The sequence below is a fragment of the Sminthopsis crassicaudata genome, chromosome 3 (genome assembly GCF_048593235.1).
Source record: "Sminthopsis crassicaudata isolate SCR6 chromosome 3, ASM4859323v1, whole genome shotgun sequence".
NCBI lineage: Eukaryota > Metazoa > Chordata > Mammalia > Dasyuromorphia > Dasyuridae > Sminthopsis > Sminthopsis crassicaudata.
This window is the reverse complement of record NC_133619.1, coordinates 556,943,417-556,966,562: the sequence shown is the minus strand read 5'-3', so window position 1 is coordinate 556,966,562 and position 23,146 is coordinate 556,943,417. Positions and strand designations below refer to the sequence as shown.

At 35.3% G+C, this 23,146-nt stretch overlaps 1 protein-coding gene across 1 annotated transcript in view; it reads right to left on the bottom strand.

Moving 5' to 3' along the window:
• The window catches only part of CCDC81 (coiled-coil domain containing 81), a 61,033-nt gene that overhangs the window by 23,977 nt on the left and 13,910 nt on the right, over positions 1–23,146 (bottom strand). The window contains exons 2-7 of the mRNA XM_074304675.1: positions 19,394–19,455; positions 16,766–16,922; positions 13,439–13,695; positions 11,746–11,825; positions 9,111–9,226; positions 4,636–4,756 (exon numbers count right to left, since the gene is read on the bottom strand). Coding sequence (XP_074160776.1) covers positions 4,636–4,756; positions 9,111–9,226; positions 11,746–11,825; positions 13,439–13,695; positions 16,766–16,922; positions 19,394–19,455 — 793 coding nt within the window. The remainder of the gene's footprint in view (positions 1–4,635; positions 4,757–9,110; positions 9,227–11,745; positions 11,826–13,438; positions 13,696–16,765; positions 16,923–19,393; positions 19,456–23,146) is intronic.

The following is a 23,146-nucleotide window of genomic DNA, read 5'->3' as shown; positions in this document are numbered from 1 at the left end:
ATTGATCATCATATAGTCTTGTTGCTGTGTACAATGATCTCAGCATCAGTTGATGTCTCTCCAGGCTTCTCTGTATTCATCCTGATGATCATTTCTTACAGAACAATAATATTCCATAACATTCATATACCATAATTTACCCAACCATTCTCCAATTGATGGACATCCATTCATCTTCCAGCTTCTAGCCACTATGAAAAGGGCTGCCACAAACATTTTTGCACATGTGGGTCCCTTTCCTTCCTTTAAGATCTCTTTGGGATATAAGCCCAGTAGTAATACTGCTGGATCAAAGGGTATGCACAGTTTGATAACTTTTTGGGCATAATTCCAGATTGTTCTCCAGAATGGTTGGATTCTTTCACAACTCCACCAACAATGCATCAGTGTCCCAGTTTTCCCATATCCCCTCCAACATTCATCATTATCTTTTCTGTCATCTTAGCCAATATGAGAGGTGTATCACCTCCTTGTTTTCTGAACACTATGCTTCTTTCAGTGTAGCCAAGTGATGCCATGGGTAGAATGCTAACCCTAAATAAAGTCAGGAAGACTCATCTTCCTGAGTATAAATCTGACCACAAAATACTTACAAGCCGCGTGACTCTGGACAAGTCACTTAACTCTGTTTGCCTCAAGTTTCCTCATCTGTAAAATAAGCTGGAGGAGGAAATGGAACCCACTCCAGTTTCTCTGACAAGAAAACCCCAAACGGGGTTATAAAGAGTTGAAATCTACTGAAACAACTCAGTAACAACAACAAATGCTGCTTTCATATAACCTAATGTCACTTATTTAACTTTTTCATATTAATTGCTTTCTAGCCATGCTGCCCAAATCCAGGACATGTGCAGTTTATTTTTTGAGCCCAGGGATAGAAAACTTTACATATATTTCTCTCTTTTAAATACCACCCACAGATTTTACATACTTTACTATGATATTTTTATGACTTTGTGATAGCATCAATATAGATATACCTTTACCAGTACAGATGAAAATTCATCCATGCCTTTTAAGCTCCTGGTTATTTGCCCTCCAGGTATATAACAACAGGCTAATTTATATCCTCCCTTTTTCCCCTCATCCAGTATAATTCTGATCCTTGTCGTCCTACATTTAGAGATGACCTACCCAATATTACTGGAGCAATCCCTTTAATTCTTTTCAAACAGTGACACTAAAACTCTAATTTCTATTACTGGACAATTTTATGTGCTAAAATAATGATTTTGTGTCATCTTGAAACTGACTCTCTATGGTTTCCTTTACAATGAACAAAATATAATAATTGATATTTCTGCAGCATTTTACAGTTTAAAAAGCACTTTCTAATAACTACCTACTACTAGGCAGAGGAATATAACGAAGACATGTTACCTTGCTATTCTCTGGTTTACTTGCAATGGCTCTTTGAGGTAGATTACTTGTCAATAGAAAATTATGACCATTTTAAAGACAAAAACATTGAGTCAGATAAATAAAACAATTTACCTAACCTCATACAAGTTACAAATAATAAATTCAGAATTAGAATTTTGACTATTTCCCTCTACCACATTATCTTCCCATTGTTACACCATGCTACGTCAATACAAGTCAAATCAACAAATATGTACAAAGCAGTTTTTATGTTCTAAGCTTTATATTAGGTGCTGGGGGTTCAAAGAAAGGACAAAATAAGTTGCTGCTCATAAGAATCCCATAGTCTAATAAAGGGGGAAGACAACATGGAAACCTGTAGACAAAAAAAGAATACACAGGATAAATTTTAGATAAGAAAAAAGAGGATCAGAAAAGGTTTCTTGCAGAAGGTAGGATTTTATTTGGAACTTGAAGGCAGGAGATAATGATGAGCAAGAAAGAATAACAAGGATGAGGGACACCAAATGAAAATGTAGAGTTGGAAGATGGGGTATCTTCTTCTTTCAGCAATAGATCAGTGTCACTGGAATGTAGAGTACACGGAGAGAGTGATCTGTAAGAAGACTGGGAAGATAGTAAGGGATCAGGGGACAAAGGGCTTTAAAAACCAAAGAAATGACTGTATATTTGATCTTAGGATAATAGTGAGTTTACTGAATAGGGATAGGGGAGAGGAGTGATACTGTCAGGCTCCCTTTGTTTTAGGGAGATCAACTTGAAAGCTGAGTGGAAGATGGACTAAAGTTGAAATAAATCACAAAACCATGCTGACTGGGTTCCATTACATTGAGATATATAATCTCCAAGGCTCTCAATATGACAAGATCCTTTTAGACCTCCTTAATTGATTCATTATCATACTCACCACCAAATTTTTCAAACCTGGCAAAAATCTTTCCAAACTTCCTCTTCCTCTTATCTGAGAACCCTGTCTCCTACTGCATTGAAAAAACTGAGCCATCCATCAAGAGCTCCCTTTTCTCACCACTTCCCCATCTTCTAGCACTCAGATGTTTTCGATTATGATCTCCCCCTTCACCTCCGTCTTGTCTCCCATGAAGAGTTGCCTCTTCTCCTTGCTAAGGCAAACCTCTCTACATGTCCTCAAAAAGTAGAAAACAAAAAACCTTCAGTGGATCTATCCATCCCCACTAGCTAGCATCCTCTATTTCTCTTGCATTTATTTCATGGTTAAAATCTTCGAGAAGGCTGTTAACAATTCATGACTCTATTTTTTTGCTCCCTTTTTAACTTTTATTAGTCTGAATTCCAACTCCATCATTCTACTAAAGCTGCTCTCTTCAAAGTACCAATAATCTCAACTCCCCAAATCTAAGGGCAATACTAATATTTAATAATTATTAAATTATAATACAATTATTTTAATAACTAATATTTCTTTATGTGCAGCTTGTGACATTTATTCTCTTTTAAGATCTCATGACACTGTGCTCTCCAGCTTCTCCTTCCACCTGTCTTGGCTATTCTTCTGGGTCCCATTTGTTGGATCTTCACACAGATAGTGCCTTCATCTACTTTTTGAAATATGGGAGGTTTCTTGGTTTCTAGGTCTTAGAAACCTTTCCCATCTCTCCATCATTCTGCAAAGGTTAGCAACACCAGTTTCACAATTCTGTTTGTATATTTTTCCCATACTAAGGGATATAATACAGTTCAGCCCTGGTAACTAGAATTCATTAAGTACAACAATGAGCAGTTCTAGAAATCTGTCTTCTCATTGTAAGACTCTTCAATCCATCTAATCTGCTCCCTTATTTCCAATAGTAGAAGTGTCTTCATGGAGAGTGAATTTGATGTTCAGTGTGTTCTTTAAGCAATTCTTTTTTTTCCTTCCTTTAACTTCAATTGCTTGAGTAGAGTGCCCTAGTCCATTCTCAGCAAATGTATAATGCTAGATGACTTGGAGAAAGGAAAGATCTGGAATTATACAGACGCTTATTAGCTGGTGACCAAAAGTACTTAAACTCTCACCAAAAAAGCACATATAAGAAAATTGGAGGCAGAGGAAAGTCAGTAGCACCTGGGAAAGAGGGGAATCAGGATAAACTTCATTCAGAAGGTTTAAGGCTTGAGTCTTGAAGGAAACCCCAGATTCCCAGAGACAGAGGCAAAGAAGGAGTATATTACAGCCATAGGGTACAGCCAATGCAAAAGCACTGAAATGGAAAATGGAGGACTGTAAATGAGGAAAAGAAAGGAGGCCAGTTTGGCTTAATGGTAAGAGTACACAAAGTGAAATAATATTTAATTAGCCTGGAAAAGTAGAATGAAGACAAATTTTGAATATATATATATATATATTATTCTTATAATTATATTATTATATATATTTAATATTCAATTACATAATATTCAATTAGCCTGGAAAAGTAGAATGAGGACAAATTTTGAATATATGTATATATATAATTCTTATAATAAATTCTTAGAATATATATGTGTATATATATATATATATATAATTCTAAGATAGAGTAATAAGTAATAAGACTTTAGACAACTTTATAATATTCTTCCATGACAAGGGATTTTTTTGCCAGTGGTTAAGATCTGAAATTTTCATTTCCTCCGTATAATTTGTCCATCTAAAGATTTAACAGGATTTTACTTTTTACATAATATTTTAAACCAATGTCTAAGGTAGGTAGAATATTAAGTAGTATCATATCAAGAAGTATTATATCTATTTTACATATAAAGAAAACAGAGACCTGTAGAATAAAATGAACTGTCCAGGTCAGGTCACACATCCAATAGATAGCAAAACTAGGATTTGAATACAGATTTTCTGTTCCCCATTAAGTATGGCGCTCTTTCTATTATAGAATGGTGCCCTTTTATTTATATCACCCTATTTAGAAGTCCTGGACCAAGTTAGGAAGAGATCTCCTGACTAGCATCACACTGAGGAGACACGACCATTGTGAATATTTTCTAAGTGAAAATACTCCTGAAGAAGGACTAAAGGGTGATGTTCTCATCAAAAATGTGGTCCAAACATAAAATTAGTTCACAAAACAAAGGCTTAGCCTCAGTTGCTGTCAATAGATTACATTCCTAAACTTACTGCCGGGTGAGTGAAATGGTAAGTGTTTTTTTTTTTTTTAATGACTCATTTTTTAAGTATGCGAGGGAAATGCCATTTTTTTTAAAAACCACCATTTTTAGGACTCTTAGGGAATGACTCACCTTTCAGGAGCTGAAGGCTTTAGACTATTGTTCTTCTCTACCCGGTCTATCAAGTTGATTCCTGTCACTTTGACAGGAGAGATAGCTTGCCTTGCTCGGAGCCTCTTGGCTGAAATACTCTCTGTAAAATGAAGAATAAAGAGAAATGGAAGCCCCTGAAGCAGATTTTAAAAGGCATTTTAAATATGAATTTTCCATTCTCACCTGGATATTAAGTCAAATAAATTTCATTATTTGTGGAATGTTAGATTCTGAGATTGGATGACACTCTCATCATCTTAAATTGATGGTTTTTACCCCATCATAGTCAATCAGCAAATATTTAATGAGTGCCTACTACACTCAAGAAACTGGAGGAAATTCAAAGATATACAACACAGTGAATGCTTCCCTCAAAAAGCTTATAATATAGTGAGATATATAAGACATAAATATATGATTAGCTAAATATCAGTAATGGTTCAAAGCTGCAAAAGTAAATTTGTTGCTTAGTTGGATCGAACTCTTTTGACTCCACTTGAAGTTTTGATAGCAAAGATACGAGAATGATTTGTCATTTCTTTCTCCTAAATCCAGGCCTGTAGTTCTATCTAATCACCACTGACCTGCCATAGCAAAAATAAAATTACTAAACAAATGGTACAGATGTTAAGTGATATGAATTTAGAAGAAGAAAAGATTTCTTCCTGGAGGAGGTAGGCCTTGAAGGAAAAAGTAGGTTGTGAGTCAGTGCAGGGAGGTAATACATGCCAGGAAGAAAAGTCATAATGTGGACACAATGACCAGCCACAATTCCACAGGACTCACGAAGCTTGCTACTCACCTCCAGAAAGAGTGTGCAGATTGAGGCATATTTGACAGGGAAGGAAAGGGGGAGATAAGAATTCGCTTTTGGTTTTTTTTTTACTATACATCATAATAACAGGTTTTTTCCCCCTTGCTTTTTTTTTAAGGTGGAAGGGAATAGGGAGAAGAGGGGAGGGAGGAAGAGAATATGAACCTAAAAATAAAATAAAATTTAACTTAATGAAAGCAATGTAAGAACAAGCACAGAGGCCAAAAAAGCCCAAGCTATGATGGTATATAATGAATGGATAAATTTGACTAAAATGGAAATTTTCTATAAGGGAAGCCATGGGAGCTGGATATTATGGAGGGCTAAGGAAGGAGGTTTAGTGGTTAGATAGTGTAGAAAGTAGAATGCCAGATCCAGAATCAGGAAGGTTCACTTTCCGGAATTTTAAAATCTGACCTCAGACACATTCTAGCTGTGTAACCCTGGGCAAGTCACTTAACCTTGTTTACTTCAGTTTTCTCATTTATAAAATGAGAAGGAAATGGAAAACTACTCCAATATCTTTGCCAAGAAAACCCCAAATGAGATCACAAAGAGTTGGACACAACTAAAAAAATAACTCAACAACAACAAGGAGGTTTGGACTTTATCCTATAAATTTTTGTTGTATGTTTCTTGTCTAAGCAATGAGAATGCATGGAAGATTTCTAAGCCAAGATGTGCGTTGATGATAATAGGGCAAGTCACAGAAACTTTCTTCACCCAATGCAGAGGCAGATTCTCTGCAGTAATTATGGCTGTTACACAACCATCTAACTAGAGGTGCTTTTAAGATGGAGATGAAAAGCTGATGAAAGGAATTTTAAACCTCACATTAATATGACCTGAGAACAAAGAAATTTAATTTTAAAAGGAATTTAAGTAGAGTGGTGACAAATGAATCACAAAATTGCAATACTTTTTATACTCTTCCTAAAAAAATTAGAAACTGGAAACCAAAATTGTAATTCTTACATCTTCTAAAGAGAATTTCTTTACTACTGTTCCAGAAATGAGAGACACATTGACAAACACAAAGGCAGGGAATGAAAAGCACAGTTATGCCCGCAAAGTAATTTCCTGTATGTCCAGTTACTCTGCTTACAATTTTCATAGAATCGAAAAACTGAAAGGGATCTTGGAGGCCATCTAACTCTACACTAACCAGCTATGTAGCCTTTAAAAAACAATTCATCTCTTTTGGATCTCTTTCTCTGATCTATAAAGGATTTGACTAAAGCAGGCAGTTTTAACCCATTGTCTAGTGAATTGTTCATGTATTTTCATAACTATTAAAATATAATTGGTTTCCTTTGAAATCCTATACATTTTATCATTGAAATCATTATGTTGAAAAGGACCCTTAAGTATTACCAGATTGCCCAAAAAGTCCTTGACCCAAAAAAAAAAAAAAAAAAAAACATTAAGCAGCTCTGGGCTGAAAGATCGTAAAGATCTTTTCCAGTCCTAACATTCTATGTTCTAAAGGTTTTCACATGTTGTCTATTAACATGTTTTCTTCCGAAGTTCTTTCCACTAACATTCCCATGTCCCTTTTGAAGACCTAGTGTTCTATACTCTAAGGTCCTTTTCAGCTAGCTACTGTCCTGAAGTCCTCCCTACTGTAACCAGGCTTCTCAGTATGCCTTATTTGGTTAACATGAAGGCCAACAATGGATCTCTATCATGTGGATGCAATAGCTGTCTCTGATTAACTGCCTGTGTCTTTAAAGACCAACCAACTTTTTCTGACATCTTTTCAACTATGCTTCTGGCTGCTGTGGTCCAAGGGCACATTGTGCTCCCTTGCTGCTCTCCCTCTTTCGCCCAAGAAATGGCTAAGGATGTTTGTTTCTGCTTCTATTTGTCCTCAGTTTCAGGTGTGGGAGGATCTCCTTGTGGGACCAGGTGCTCAAACCATGGGGATGTTGGAATCATGACTGCAGGCCTGGAAGCAAGGCCATTAAGGCTGACGTGGAAATCCTGAGAATTCAGAGTGCCTGAGGCTCAAACCTGAGGGGGATTTGGAACTGGAGACTGTGCTCTATGGGAACTAAGCTAAACTATGAACCTAATTCCCTTCTGTTACCCAAAGACTTAGGTGGTAGTACAGGGAGAAAGAGGGATTGTACCTCCATGTATTGAGGAAAGTGTGTTTGTTTGTGATATGACTTCTAACTCTCTTTTTAAAACCTCCAGAGTAACACTAATGACATTCTTTGATGTTATAAAGTTCTCTCCTGTAAGATTACACTGCCTCACATACTTCTATAAAAAAACAAACCAAAAACAAAAAAACAAAAAAACCAAAAACCATCCTTCCTCCAGTCACCTGGCTAGCCCTTTGCCAGTTTGGGTGCAACTTCTTTCCCTATTACTCCATTCCTTACTCTGTAAACCAGAAATTCCTCATGGAAAGAGGTGCCCAGTTCATTTCTAAAGAAAGACAAGATGTGTCTATTCTAACTTCTCTCTCCCTCTTAACGATTGGCCTGAAAGGGGGCTAAGGCTAAAAAGGAGATTCTATTTTCTGGAGAAAAGCAAAAGAGTGAGCTTCCTATTAAAGAGAAGGAAGACAATGATGTATCAGAATTTGGAGAAATATACTTAAGGATTGATTTAAACAAGGTGTTAACTGCGTGGAATTGATAAGACAATGGTTATCTAGTTTAGCGTGTAAGTTCTTTAGTTCATGTTGATTTAAACTTACAACAAAAATGGTTCTCTAATGATATAATGATTGGTTTATAATCAGAATACTGTAATGATGTAATTGAAAAGAGCATATAAACTGGGAACAAACTCAACCAGAGACACTTCAAGACAGAGACTATCAGAGACTGAAACCAAGACCCATTCAGGAAGGCCACCAGAAAGCAAGCCAGGCCCAGGCGAAGGAGACAGACTGTGAAGGAGGTAATAAAGACTTTGGACTTTATCCTTGACTATTCTCCTGGTGATTATTCTGCTGGAAACAAGGCTGGTACCGAGACCTCTAGAAAGATAATCAGAATATTATGCACACACACACACACACACACACACACACACACACACACATATATACAATGAGGTGATTTCAAAACACTTGGGATGGAAAATGTCATGTCATCCACAAATAGATGAAGATCTATGAAGATTGAATGTAGATCAAAGTATGGTATTTCCACCTTTTTATTGTTTGCTTTGTTTTTTTCCCTCTCTCGGATTTTTTTTTCCCTTTTGATCACTTTTCTTGAGAACTTTGATGCATATGGAAATACTTTTTGCAGAATTGCACATGTTTAACCTATATCATATTGCTTGCTATCTTGAGGAGGGGGAAGAAAGGGGAAAAGGGAGAAAAATTTGGAACACAAGGTTTTACAAAGGTAAATGTTGAAAACTATCTTTGCATGTATTTGAAAAAATAAAACACTTTTAAAAATTGTTACAATTAATTTGCTGTAGTTACAAGAGTCACTCAGCAACATCTTGCATTATCCTGTGATGAGGGAGTAACCGGATGTACACAGACATCATTCATGTATCTCTGACTATTTCTCCAAAGGTAAATGTTGAAAAGTATTTTTAAATTAATTTGGAAAAATAAAATACTATTTAAAAATTAACAGGATGTACACAGACATCATTCACGTACCTCTGATTTCTTCTTTCTCTCCCTGGTCTTTTTTGTTAGACTCTTGAAGGCCTGTTGGTTCATCTTCTTGGATGGTTTCTATAGCTGGTTTTGTTTCTGAATCTTTGGACTCAATCCTAAAAGTAAATCCAAGATATCCTCATATACTGTGGAGAGCCACAACACAGAGCTGTGCTCTTTACCTCTTGCAAACTTTCAGATAAAGTGAAAAATAATGTCCTTAGAAAGGGTGAGTACTTTTAAAAACCACCAGCTCCATGAACCACAAAATGTCAGAGCTGGAAGGGATCTTAGAATATAAAATGTTAAAACCCAATAGAGAATTTAGAGCAAGAAGAGACATTGAAACAAAGAATGTTAGACCTCAAGCATAATATTAGAAAGCTAGAAAATAAGCTTAGAAACCAGAATCTTGGAACACGGGACACAGGATGAAAGGGACCTTAGAATATAGGTTATTAGAACACAAAACAAAGAATATAGAACTGAAAAGGTGTTTTTAACATAATAAAAGAACACAGAACACAAAAATAGATTATATATTAGAATTAGCAATATTAAAAAAAAACAGAAGGGACCTTTGAGATCATCTAGTCCAATCTCTCATTTTACAGATGAGGAAACTGAGTCCTAAAAAGGTCAAATAAATCTGATTCATAACAAAACAGAGACTAGAGCTAAGACTACACTAAACTGTCTTTTCTATCTCCTGGCACAAATGTGCTACACCCAATGACTGGCATGGCTCTATTGTCACAAATACTTATTACACAAAACAGCCAGCTATTTTTTTTTCTTAAAAAAAAAAAAAAAAAAACCTTTTCATTTGAAGTTTCTGTTTTCCTGTTCCTCTATTCTATGTACCTCTATAGAGGTCCATAACTGGAAACTATAAGAATACTTGGAAATGAGTGATTATTGAATAGATTTGGGGAAATATATAGCCTTGTTGGAAGAACATTGTTAGAAACTATGCCTTCTCACCATACTATAATTGCATACAAATGTACACACACACACACACACACACACACACACACACACACGCACTCATGCACATAAAATCATTAGTATAGGGCTGTGTGGAAAGATGGTAATGACCTTTGAAACAAGGAATATGTGCAGAGTTCTGGGGCTAAAGTCACTCAAACAGAATACCTATGTAATGACACGTGACATTGGCATTCTTTGGTGGATTAATAAGTCTCCCACTTCCAAGACTCTTACATCTGGCTTTAGAGCCTCATGTCCTAATCATAGTACTGTAGTACTTGGTCAATGATGATGGCCTAAAACTTATTTCAAAGGTTATCACAAAGTCCTCCAAGGACAATTCCAAAACAAAATTTATTTTAATTTTGTTAAATTTAATTTTAATTTTAATTTTAAAAAGTAAACAGAGTAAAATGAAAAGAACCTTGGGCAGGATCAGAGGACGTAGGTCCTGGCACTAATTCTGCCCTTAAACTAGCTACATTCTAGTGTTATCTCCTTTCTAGGCCTCAGTTTTGATCTCCAGTGAATGAGGAGATTGAAGTAGACAATTTTAATTGTCACCACTAACAGTCTATAATTCTCCACTTGTCCCATACAGAACTTTTAGGAAGGAGAATACGTTTCAAAACCAAACTTCAGAGATTGTCTCTTTCAGCCTGTAAGTGAACAAGAACCCTTCTGCAATGGAAACCTGGAAAACAAATATAGAAAACACCTTTGCTAAAAGACTGCTAAAGAGAGACAGAATCTACTACCTCTCAAAGCAATTCATCCTACTATAAGGGTCAGGACATTTCATTGAAATCAAGCAAAAATCTGCTTCATTATAGCTTCCAACACTCATTCCTTGTTCTATATTCCATGGGACCAAGGAAAACAAATCTAATACCTCTCCATAGGGCAGTTCCCTTAAAATCTTCAACACAGGTATCTCACCCATCTCTTGCCCCAGGGATAAATGTTTCTCTCTACATACAACTTGTCTTCACATGGCATGATCCTGAGGCTTTCATCATCTTGGTTACCTTCCTCAGGAGTATCTAGATATATCTACTTCCTCAAATCTATTCTCTTACGACATGGTCTTGAGAGCCTTTGACCATTTTGGGTATTTTCCTTTGGAAAGTTCTTTAATCAATAAGCCTTTGAACAATCTTGGTTATTTTCCTTTGGATGGTTCTTTAGCTAATCAATGAGTTCTCTAGCTATCAGATCTCCTTTGGAGGATTTCTCTAGCTTACCTTCCTTAAATGATGTAGAGGAGTGTCCTAGGACAGAGAAGAATGGAACTATAATCTGAATATTTATCTCATATTTTATATCAATATTAACATGGTGTTTGGAGGTTTGCAAAGCATTTCACCCATTTTTTCATTTGATCCTCATTAGCCATTCACACTATCCCTTCTCCCATTCCTTGATTCTGTAGACTGGCTGTAGTCTCCACTTTGTCAACCCATATTGAGACTCAAGTCTCAGGAAAGCTCTGAGCTGGACTGGATGGAGTTTAGTTTTAGTTGGGGAAGGGATGGTGAGGATGAGTTAGGACCCAGCCAGCCAAAGCAATCCCTGAAATTAAAACAAATGGGTCAGAGGAGGTAAATGTATCTGTAAGAGAGAACTCAAGGGCTGTACTCACCTTGGGAAAGCACACACGCTGTAAGGACGCTGTGCAGTGCCATCTCTGATAGACATCACTGAGTCCGACGTCCCAGGCCTCTGTACCACAACGACAGTGAAAGATTTTTTTAATTGCTCATTTTTGCCCCAGAAAACAAAGATTGGGGCTTTTTAAAAAATAATCTAATAGGAGTTTCAAGTAGACTAAAAGATAAAGTCTGCTAAATCATGACTAGTTGCCAAATTTTTATCATCTTTTACAATTTTTTTTAAATTTACAATTTAATCTCCCCTTCATATCCTCCCCTGAAATACTTGAAAACAGCTATTCCATTGTTCCATGTAAGCTATATATTCTCAGTTTTTCAAGGCCCTTTGTCATCTTGGATGCGCTGCTCTAGACTTCAACTATAGCATCCATAAATACACACAGAACTCCCAATGAGTTCTGAAGAAAAGTGACTATCACCTTCCCATTCCTAGAATCTCTTTATGAAGCTGCCCTTGTTATATTAAGCAGCATCAAGGTACAAAATTTCCTTAGCTTTTTGCTGCATTAAAAATATTTTTCTGAGGTACCCATTACTTACCAGACTAACTGTTCAACAGGTCCATGACACACTTGCTCTGGAAGCTCTGTCCTAACATGTCAAGATCCTTTTGGATCCTGTCTTCCTATGAATTCGTGATTTCTTTCAGTTTTGTGTCCTTTTTAAATATGATGCACATCATCTATGCATTTTTCTATCATCAATAAAAATGTTAAAACAGTCTAATGCTACATTAGACTTTATAATCAAATGTCAGAGTCACAAAGGACTGCTGAGACCTTATGATACAAGACTCAAATTTGCCAAATGAGAAAATCTAGTAAGCCTAGAGAGAAATAATTTGCCCAAAGTATTGAACCTAGTGATAGAACTAAGAATATCACTTAGGTATCCTAATTTGCATCCTTGCCACACATATGACCTTGGTTAGATCAATGAACTTCTCTGAGTTGAGCTCAGTTTCTTCACTTATAAAATGAGGAAGCTGGACTATGATGGTCTGACTAGAGTCATCCTATGAAATATGGTTTTCCTGCATTTATGATTTATCTTCAATTGACAATGACTTATAGTGTAAATAACTCTCCATAGTGGAAAGAAAAAAGCATTGAGGTAGCATTTAGGAAATTGTATTTGGATCCTACCACTTTTATTACTTATGTAACAATGACCAAATTCTCTTAACCTCAGTTTCCTCATCAATTAAAATGAGATGACTAAACTGGTCACTTTCAGTTCTAAATCCTATGTTGCTAAGCAAAAGTTACCAACTCCACAAGCCTTTCTACTAAGTGATTAATAAAGCGAAGACTTGGAAAGTCTTAAGGAAGTTCTTATTAAAGGAGCCCGTTATGACAACGGAAAGATGGATAGATTAGGAATAAAATTTAAATCTGGAATTCTACCATTTGTCAGCCATAGAATCTTTTTCAAGTCACTTAAGTTCTCAGTTTCATCATCTGTAAATGACCTCTACTGTCCCTTCCAGCTTGAAATTCTGTAATCCTCTCAACTTGAGTTTTTCTTAAGAGTAGGGCTCATTCTAGAGTAGTAAGAGTATGCTCTACTCTAAGAAAATTCACTAAGAACTCATTACATAATTCATTAATTCACTGGTACCATTTGGGAGAGGTAGTTAGAAAAAGGAAGAAACCAATTTACATTTGAAAGAGCTTTAACCAGATTCCCACTTCCATCCATGGCACACAGGAAGTCCTTATAAAACCTCATCTTCACTTTGCTGTCTCTAATCATAAGGACCCCTATTCCTTTGAATGTAAATTCCACATTTTGTTTGACAGAAATGGATCGGGATAAAAAGAGTAATGTTTCCTTCACACATCCTTCCACCACATCCCTGTTAAAAGGACCCTCCAGGGATATCATGACGAAGTTAAGCTGAACAACTGGGATATCACCTAAGTAGGGGGAAAAATAAATGGGAGAGAAAATTAGGATATGGATCATATATTGCTCATCAACAACTATCTCATCTGTGCTTAATAATTCAAAATGTTTTACAAATAGTTTGTTTATAGTATGCTTCCTAAGGATTACACATGCAAAAATTTTAAATGTAAGCATCCTTATAATACCTTATCACTTAACAAAGAATATTTAATTTTGGTTTTGTATCCTAAGCATCTAGCATAATGAACAGAAGCAAGGAGAGAAAAGTATTTTATTTTAAGAAATACTCATGAGGAAATTCAGGAACCAGCACCTTTTTTGAAATAAATATTCATTGTGTATATATAACTATATACAATATACTTATACATATGTGTGTATATATTTTTTAAGTTTTCTAAGTAATGTGCAAAACATTAACCTCTTTCACTTCTTTATCCTGAATAACACTAGGGAAAATAAGCTAAATAACCATTCTGGAAAGCAATTTGGAATTATGAATCAATATTTATTAAACAGTGCATACTTTCTGACTCAATAACATAACTACTAAGTTTATCCCCAAAGAGATCAAAGAAAAAAAAGACACATATGGGAAAAAATACTTATAGCAGCTATTTTGTGGTGATAAAGAAACAAAACTAAGGGAATATCCATCAATTGGAGAAGTAGTGAAAAAATTATGAGAGAGGGGAATGAATATAGTATGAATTTTACTCTCCTCAGAATTGTCTCAAAGAGAAAATATTAGACATATTCAGTTTACAGAGAAACTTCTCCCACCCTCATTGAAAAGTAGGAGGGGGAAAAGTGAAAAGGGAAGGGGTAGGCTACATAGAAAGGAATACAGAAAAAATCATGGTATAGGAATGCAGTAGAATACTATTATACTCTAAGAAATTGTGAAAGATATGATTTTTGAAAAATCTTGTATATACTGCATGAAGCAAGCCAAACTGGAACAATTTATATAATAACAAAAGTATAAACATCTTTGAAATCAATACGATGACTATTCCAAAGGATCAATATACTGGAGCATGTTACCAAAGTCTTGATAGAATTGATGGACTGATGCAGCGAGATATATACACATGTCCAATGCAGGAATTTGTTACAAATTTATTACAAAAACTTTGTTTTTGTTTTTCTTTTTTTATTGGGGTGGGCAGGTTGAAGCAAAAGAAAAATGATTTATGCTTACTGAAAAAAAATACCTTTTAAAATAAGATCAAGCAATCCATTTCAGGTAGAAGTTCTGTCAATTGAGAAGGATCCATCCCTGACAATAGACGCTATGGAGGAAGGATTAATCTCCGAAGAGGGATTACTTTTTGCCTTTTCCCTTGCAAGCTTACAGAGTGCAATGGAGAAAAGTAGACTTTTCTACATGTCTTCATTGGTAACGGTGCCTTATAGCAGTGCAACTCAACCAACAGGAAAAACTGCACTCAGCATAGAGGAGACCTAACAAGTGTAACTGTGAAATCCAATTGATCTGTGAAAGAGAATAGGTCCAAAGGTACCTCTGGAAAATATGCTATATTCAAGAGGAACAAATGCAGTTTCAGAGTTGTGAGTTGCTTTGGTTCCATGTGTAACTTATAGGCGCCTGTTTCTTTATCACTGTACTCTATATGTATTCCCACTTTTTCTAAGGATATCTCGGGTATTTTTTTTAAAGCATACCTCAGAGGTTTATGGAGGGCATATTTTGCTACCATTGCTTTAGCTATGCTGTTTGCCTTTGCTTTAAGCTAACTGTGTCAACTGGCTATTTGTGAAAGGTGAACATAACTGGTGGGGACCCAAAAGAAATAGTTTTATAATTGTGGCTCGACAGCTATACATGCAAATTGGAGGGTATCCTGGAAAGGTTGGATTATACACAAATGAAGAACTGAGGTTCAGAAAGTTCGGTCCAGCTTTTCCTAAATACATATAATGTTCTAATTATTGGGGATAGTAGTGCAAAGAATGGAGCAATCCCTACTTTTCAAGGAGCTTATATCCTAATAAGAAAACAAATGGCACATATTTAAGTTTGCCCACATTAAATCTAAAGAAAAAAATACAAGACAAAGTAATTAGGGAGAGGGGGTACTAACAACTATAAGGATAAAGACTTAATGAAGTAAAAAATACTTGAGCTATTTAAAGGAAGAACTTGATTCCCTGAGTCAGAAGGGAGGAAAGAGTGTATTCCAGAGCATTACAAAGTCAAGGAGTTGGCAGATAGTTTTGTATGTGTATAATACAAAGAAAAGATGGCTACATCACAGAGAACAGGAAGGGGAAAAATGTACAATGAAGCTGATAAAATGGTGCCCCCAAGTGTGTTAACTTTGCTGAAGAATTCTTACTGGAGAGATAACTGCTAACAACCATTTTCCAACCATCAAAGAGCTTAGTCCAAAAGAGTAAATATTATGTACTGTCAAAGAAAATGTTATAATTATAAAAATTAATAAAAAAAATTTTTAAAAAGAGTAAATATTGTAACTTACTTGAAGACTAAACCCTTTGGGAATGGTACCTGGTAGAAGAAATAATGCACTCCCAAAAATATCTACAGCTCTATTTACAAGAAGAAGGACTTTTGGGGACCATATACCTGCATTAGTTCCCATCTCTATAACACTTCCAATTCCCAATATTAATATTTAAATATATGGACAGATTTTTGAATATCATTAATTTACCATAGTTCCCCCCCCATCCCTGGCATACCTGACAAAGTAAAATTCTTTTGATCCTATATGGCATCTGGAACAGTAATTTCCTAATGCAATTATTCTGTAAACTGTATTATAATTTATTACATAGTTAGCCTATTGCATAATAGACTGTTAGAGTTATTAACTAGCATGTTTTCCCTAAAATATGTTGTCTCCTCCAGGACACCCAAGACATTGTTCTCTGTGACCCAGTAGATGCTTATTAAATGAATAATCCATGCTACAATCCATAAATTGGAGTAGACTAAGTAGATGTTGACCACATTTTGCCCTTTCTTGTTTTTCCCTGTATTTGTATTCAATAAAGAAGTTGGCTTAATTAGACTTTTAAAAAATTTACCAGGAGTAAATATTTTGTTTTGTTTGAGTCCATGCATTTGGGCAAACTTCTCGGCCATCACAAACACAGGCCTCTGAAGTAGAATAAATTTATTGTTTCCTACATCAAGTCTTTGCCTTACGAAGGTGAAGGTTCCAAATCCCGGTATCTGGACTCCCTAGAACAATAAGAGATCGCAATGAGATGAAGTTGAGGGGACGGACTGAAAAGAAAAAAAAAAAAATCATACTATGCCCTGGTACCAAGATTAGAATAAATCAATAGACCTGAACAAAGTTAGTCTGGGCCAGAAAGAAATCAGGTTATGGAAAGTATAAGTTATATAATTAAATTACAAAATTTAACAGCTCAAAAAAACAAATATCTAGTCAAATTTTTCATTTTCTAAAGAAGTAGAGAAGTTAGCAAGTTAGTTTAAACTGGGTGGTCTCTAACATCCCTTCCATCTTTAATAGCTTATTATTCCAAAAAATATTTTCATATCCCTTAAAATTCATGTAACAGTTCTGTGATTTCTCGATCTACTGGCATTCATGATCATTAGATATGTTACTGCCATGACATCACAAAGTGGGTGCAAAGAATTAAGAATATATGTTGGTGTGGTACTTTCTTCCAATTTGTCTATAGAGTTGACGTACTCCTAGAGAAGCATATGTTCTTTGTTATTTCAATCAGTCACAAATTTGAAGAGAAGCAGCCAAGGAGTCAACAGGCTCCATATTCTCCTACTACTATTTATTTCCCTCCCCAAACTGCATTACAACAGCTGTCCTATTAGATCTCTTCTTCATACATTCTTCCAAGCTTCTTGCTTTCACAGAAATCCAGCTTCTCCCAGAGCTCTCTTCATCTAGTCACCCTCTGTAGCACTATATTCATCTTTTCACCTTCCCTGCATCCACTCTGGGCCAGGAGGAGGCAAGACTACTCCTTGATCTTCATTTACCACTTCCAGACCCCCTCCCCCTCTGCCACTGTAATTCAACAACTCCTTTGAGATTTATTCCATCTAGCCTTATCACAGGTCCAATCCTTGGTGACATCTTCAAGTCTCCTAGAAAGGAGTCTGCCAAACTCCTACAAAGGAGTGGCACTTGGGTCCTCCCTTTCTTCACCTCCAAACCCTTTGCCTTCTGTCTTCTGGACTTAATACTATAGACACTTTTTCCTCAAAATTTATTAATGATGTCATGGAAAGTACATTCAATACAGAGTCAAAGGATCTGAATTTGAACTCTCTGGATTGCAAAGGTCAGTGGTCTTTTCTTGGCCCCCTTATTTCTTGACACCATCCAAGGTTTTTGACAAGGTGAGCCATTCACTCCTGAATACTTTCTTCTTCCTTAGCTATCAAAATAATGATCTCTTCTTTTTCCATATTTTTTCCCAATTCCATGAAGCCTTACCTGATTCCCCTGGTAGGTAATGATTTTCCCCTTAATCTTATAACACTCAACCTGCACTTTAATGCACTTCTTCTGTTACAGGTTACCTGTTAAAGTTACTGCTGTTAATGCCTTATTCCTCCCCATTAGACTAAAATACTGTATATCAGCAGCACCTGTCACAGTACTTTGTAACACAGTAAGAATCATGTACTATAATAGTAATCAAATGAGCAGAATATCACAGAAAGAACGTGAATGGCCAGGCTACATTGGGCCAACATTTTGGGGATGACACCAGGAAAATAGCTATTTCCAAAGGATGATAAATTCTTCCTTCATTCTCTCTTCCCCAGGACATCCTGCCAGTTTGACCAATCTCTAGAAGATGCTTCCCACCCTTTATCCTGCCCTCCCCTCTCTGGGAATTTCCTGAGCCTTTTGGGAGGAAATTATATAGTCCTATTTTCTGTTCATATTTCTGGAGACAGTAAATCTTGTCACTGAGGGTCTCTCTCTCTCTCTCTCTCTCTGTTCATTTCCATAAACTCATTTGATTCATTTATTTAAGCCATAAATAGGAACTATTATCTTCCCTAAAGCAATATTGGCTAGTAGGACAATATAGTGTCATGGAAGGAACACTGAACATTCGCTGAACCACCTAGCTGCTGTTCATAATATTGCATTACTAGGGACCGTAATTCTTCTCCCTCTACAGAATCCATGGACACAAACTCAACATTAGAATGGTCAAACTTATATCCCATAATAACAGGGAACCAAAATAATAATAGCAGTACTTAAATTTTAAACTTACAAGGCTGAAAACTATTATGTTCCTAGAGTCCATTACCCTGCTTTCAGCCCAAACCATTAAGCAATTATCTTATTCATAAGTAATTAAGTATAATTATTCATATGAATGGGGCAAGCTAAGTGACTTAATGGATAGCCACACAAGGTCTGAGGTCCAGAAGACATCTTCCTGAATTCAAATCTGGCCTCAGATATTCAGGTCTGAGCTGTGAGATCCTTGGCAAGTCATTTAAATGCCTCAGCTTCCTCACCTGTAAAATAACCTAAAGAAGGAAATGGCAAACCACTCCAGTACCTTTGCCAAGAAAACTCCAAATGGAGTCAGAAAAGTTGAACAAAAAAAATAATGCATATGAACCCAGCCCACTTACAGTTTATGATATCATGTTGGTATCTGTAACACAAAGATGATAAAGCCTACCTTGCGTAAGGATAGTTGCCGTTCCACAAATTCTGACACATTTGCCCAAATATTAGAGACTTCTGAAATATGAGGGAAAATATAAAATATCATCTGTTAGTACCCATTACTCATTAAATTTCTTCAAGAACTGAAAAGCAGAATCTAATTAAAGGTGACAAATGCCCTATTTAAGGGAAGCAACAAAGGGATTTAGTAGAAAGAAGTGGTTGGTTCTTCTGAAGTCAGAGAATCCCAACTCAATAGTCCCTTCTAATGCCTATCACTGATGTGATCTCAGACAAATTCACCTATCTTCCCTGAGTTTCAAGCTAAAATAATAACTGTGTTGAACCAGATGACCCTCTGTACCCTTCAGATCTAGGCTTCTCAAAGTATTACAAATAAATCCTGGATAGTAATGCAACATCCTCAGGAAACGAGCACTTCCACATGTGAGAACTGTCAAAAAGAGATCAAATCTCAACTCTGATACTTACTGGTTCTGTGATCAGGAATCAGTCATTTAACTTTTCTTACCCTCCATTTCCTCATCTGTCTAAAGAGTATTATAATGTTTTACTCTGTCTCATAGAAAATACTTTACAAGCATTAAAATACTAAATAATTATTCTTTAGGTGTCAATTTTTTTATTTTAACCATTTTAGATGAAAATGTTTCTGAATTATATTCCTTATAATTAGGGGCTGAGGACTAGAAAGGAAAATAGCTAAATTTGTTAGTATTGTGTTTCAAATAATACATTATAGGTTAAGGAAGGTCCTTAAGGAGAACTACTGTATATTAAGTGAATAAGCTGTAGAATATGGATTTTGTACCACCTATTTTGGCTGCTCAGCAGCCTTACTTTACTTAACAGCTTTCCAGCTGTGTTCTATTTTCCAAAGTACTGAGGTTAAATAAGTAGGGTACTTTAAAAGAACTATAAATTTTATTTGTAGGTTGCTAATGACCATCGCTAATCAACAAATTGACCTCTGTTCTTAAAATTTTGTGGTTAAAATTTTTTAGTCTCATTAAGTATTATTTATCAGAAGAATGTTTAAAAAATTGATCATCAAAAACTTTTGTGAGTAGAAAATTCAAGTCATTTGGTTTAATTCAATTTAACTAATTTAAAAATCATTTATAAATACCTCTATGGGACACACTTCCTAATGAAGCATGCACAAACCCTATTAATTTGCTTATGATACATGTAAGTTATGCACTTTGCAGAAACGGTGGCGGATGCCAAGATATTTATAACCGGTTCTAGTTGGCGACCACATAGCAAAGTGGAGGCTCTTTTTTGGGCTGAGACATTTAAAAAGCCTAGCCTGGGGTTCTACCATCTTGCTCTTGCCTTTAAGGGCTACTCTGTTTCTTCACTGTGAAGATGGCAGGATCAAAGAAGAGGAAAGCAGAGAAAGATAGACTCAAGACCTGCTGGTAAATGTTGATAAATAAATGATAAATAGCTGATAAATGCTGATAAATAACTCTCCAAAAAAATTCATGAGTGATAGACTTTTTAAGCTTAATCTGCATTATATTAACATGTTTATCACCACTTTCTTAAGTATAGGCAATATAAAAAAGAGAGTTCTTATTTGTAGTTTTGCCAATTTCTGAGGCACAAAGTCTCACATTGAAAATTTAACTACTGGTTCTTGTGAGCCAATAGAAGGATACCCCTGAGAAAAGCATATAATTAATTATAATGTTGAATGTGAATAGGATGAGTTCACCCACTAAAGAGGAAAGGAAAATAGATTAGAAAGCAGAATCTAACAATATGCTACTTATTTTTAAAATGCATACACACTTGAAACAGAAAAATGCAAAGTTAGAATAATGGGCTGCATCAAAATTTATTGTTTCAAATGAACTCATAAAAGCAGCAGTAATAATTATAATCTCAGACAAAGCAACAATAAAATTAGACTAGATAAAAAGAGATAAACTGGGAGACTACATTATACTTAAAGCCAACATAAGCAATGAATATAAATATTTGATATATGAGTGATAAATATCATCTCAATATTTAAAGGAAAAGTTAATCAACTTACAAGAAAAAGACAGTAAAACTACAAGAGAGAAATGCAAGAAATATATCAAGAATCTGAATGAAAGCTTAAAGTTAGATAAGATATATCTGACAATTACTCAATGGAAATAGAAAATACTCTATTTTTGCAATTGTACACAGCAAGTTTACAAAAATTAACTCTATATGGCAAGGAATTAGAAATTGAGAGTATGACTATCAATTGGGGAAATGGCTGAAAAAATTGTCATAGGTGAATGTAATGCAATATTATTGTTTTATAAGAAATAATGGGCAGATGTATTTCAGAAAAAACCCAGAAAGATTTACATGAATTGATGCTGAATGAAGTGAGCAGAATCACAGCATACTGTTTTCACTTTTTAAATTATTTTTTCTCATAATTTTTCCCTTTTGTTCAGATTTTTCTTTCACAACATGACTAATATGGAAATATGTTTTAAATGACTCTACATCAGCAAAAATAACTGTATGGACATGTATACATATATTGTATTTAACTTATACTTTAACATATTTAACATGTATTGGTCAGCCTGCCATGTAGGGGAAGGGGTGGGGGAAGGAGGGGAAAAGTTGGAACAAAAGGTTTTGCAATTGTCAATGCTGAAAAATTACCCATGCATATATCTTGTAAATAAAAAGCTTAATAAATAAATAAAATAAAATGATTGTACATGTATAACTACTATTAGATTGCTTGTTTTGGGGTGAGAAGAGGAAAAGGAGGGAAGGAAAAAATTGAAACTAAAAATCTTTTTTTTTAATAAATAGCTTTTTATTTTCAAAATATAAGCAATGAAAGTTTTCATCATTCCCTCTTGCAAAATCTTGTGTTCCAAATTTTTTTCTCCTTTCCCTCCAACCCCTTCCCTAGACAGCAAGCAATCCAATATATGTTAAACTTGCAATATTCTATACACGTTTCCACAATCATCTTGCTGCACTGGAAAAATCATATCAAAAAAGGAAAAGAAAAATGATAAACAAAAAGCAAGCAAACAACAACGAAAAAAGGCAAAAATACTATATTATGATCCAGTCCTCTTTCTCTCCATCACAAATCCATCAGAATTGGTCTGAATCATCTCAATGTTAAAAAGAACCACATCTTTCAGAATTGATCATCACATAATCTTCTTGTTGCCATGTACATGTTCTCTTTGCTCTGCTCACTTCACTTAACATCAGCTCATGTAAGTCTCTCCAGGCCTCTCTGAAATCATCCTGCTGATCGTTTTTTATAGAATAATAATATTCCATTCCATTCATATACAATAACTTATTAAGTCATTCCCCAGCTGATGGGCATCCACTCAATTTCCAGTTTCTAGCCACTATAAAAAGGGCTGCTATAAACTTTTTTGCACATGTAGGTCTTTTTCCATTTTTTATGATCTCTTTAGGATACAGGCCCAGAAGACACACCGGTGGATCAAAGGGTATGCACAATTTGATAGCCCTTTGGGCATAGAAACTCAAAATCTTACAGAAATGAATATTGAAAATTATCTTTACATGTAATTGGAAAAAATAAAACAATATCAAGTAGGAATGATAGGAGTATATTTGCCACAAACAAATATATATTGGAATTTTTATTTTAAAGAATTTAACCTATACTAGAGTATGAAAACTACATAAAAATATCTATAAGCAAAAAATAGTTGAAATTATATTCAAAAAGTTTCTGAAGAAA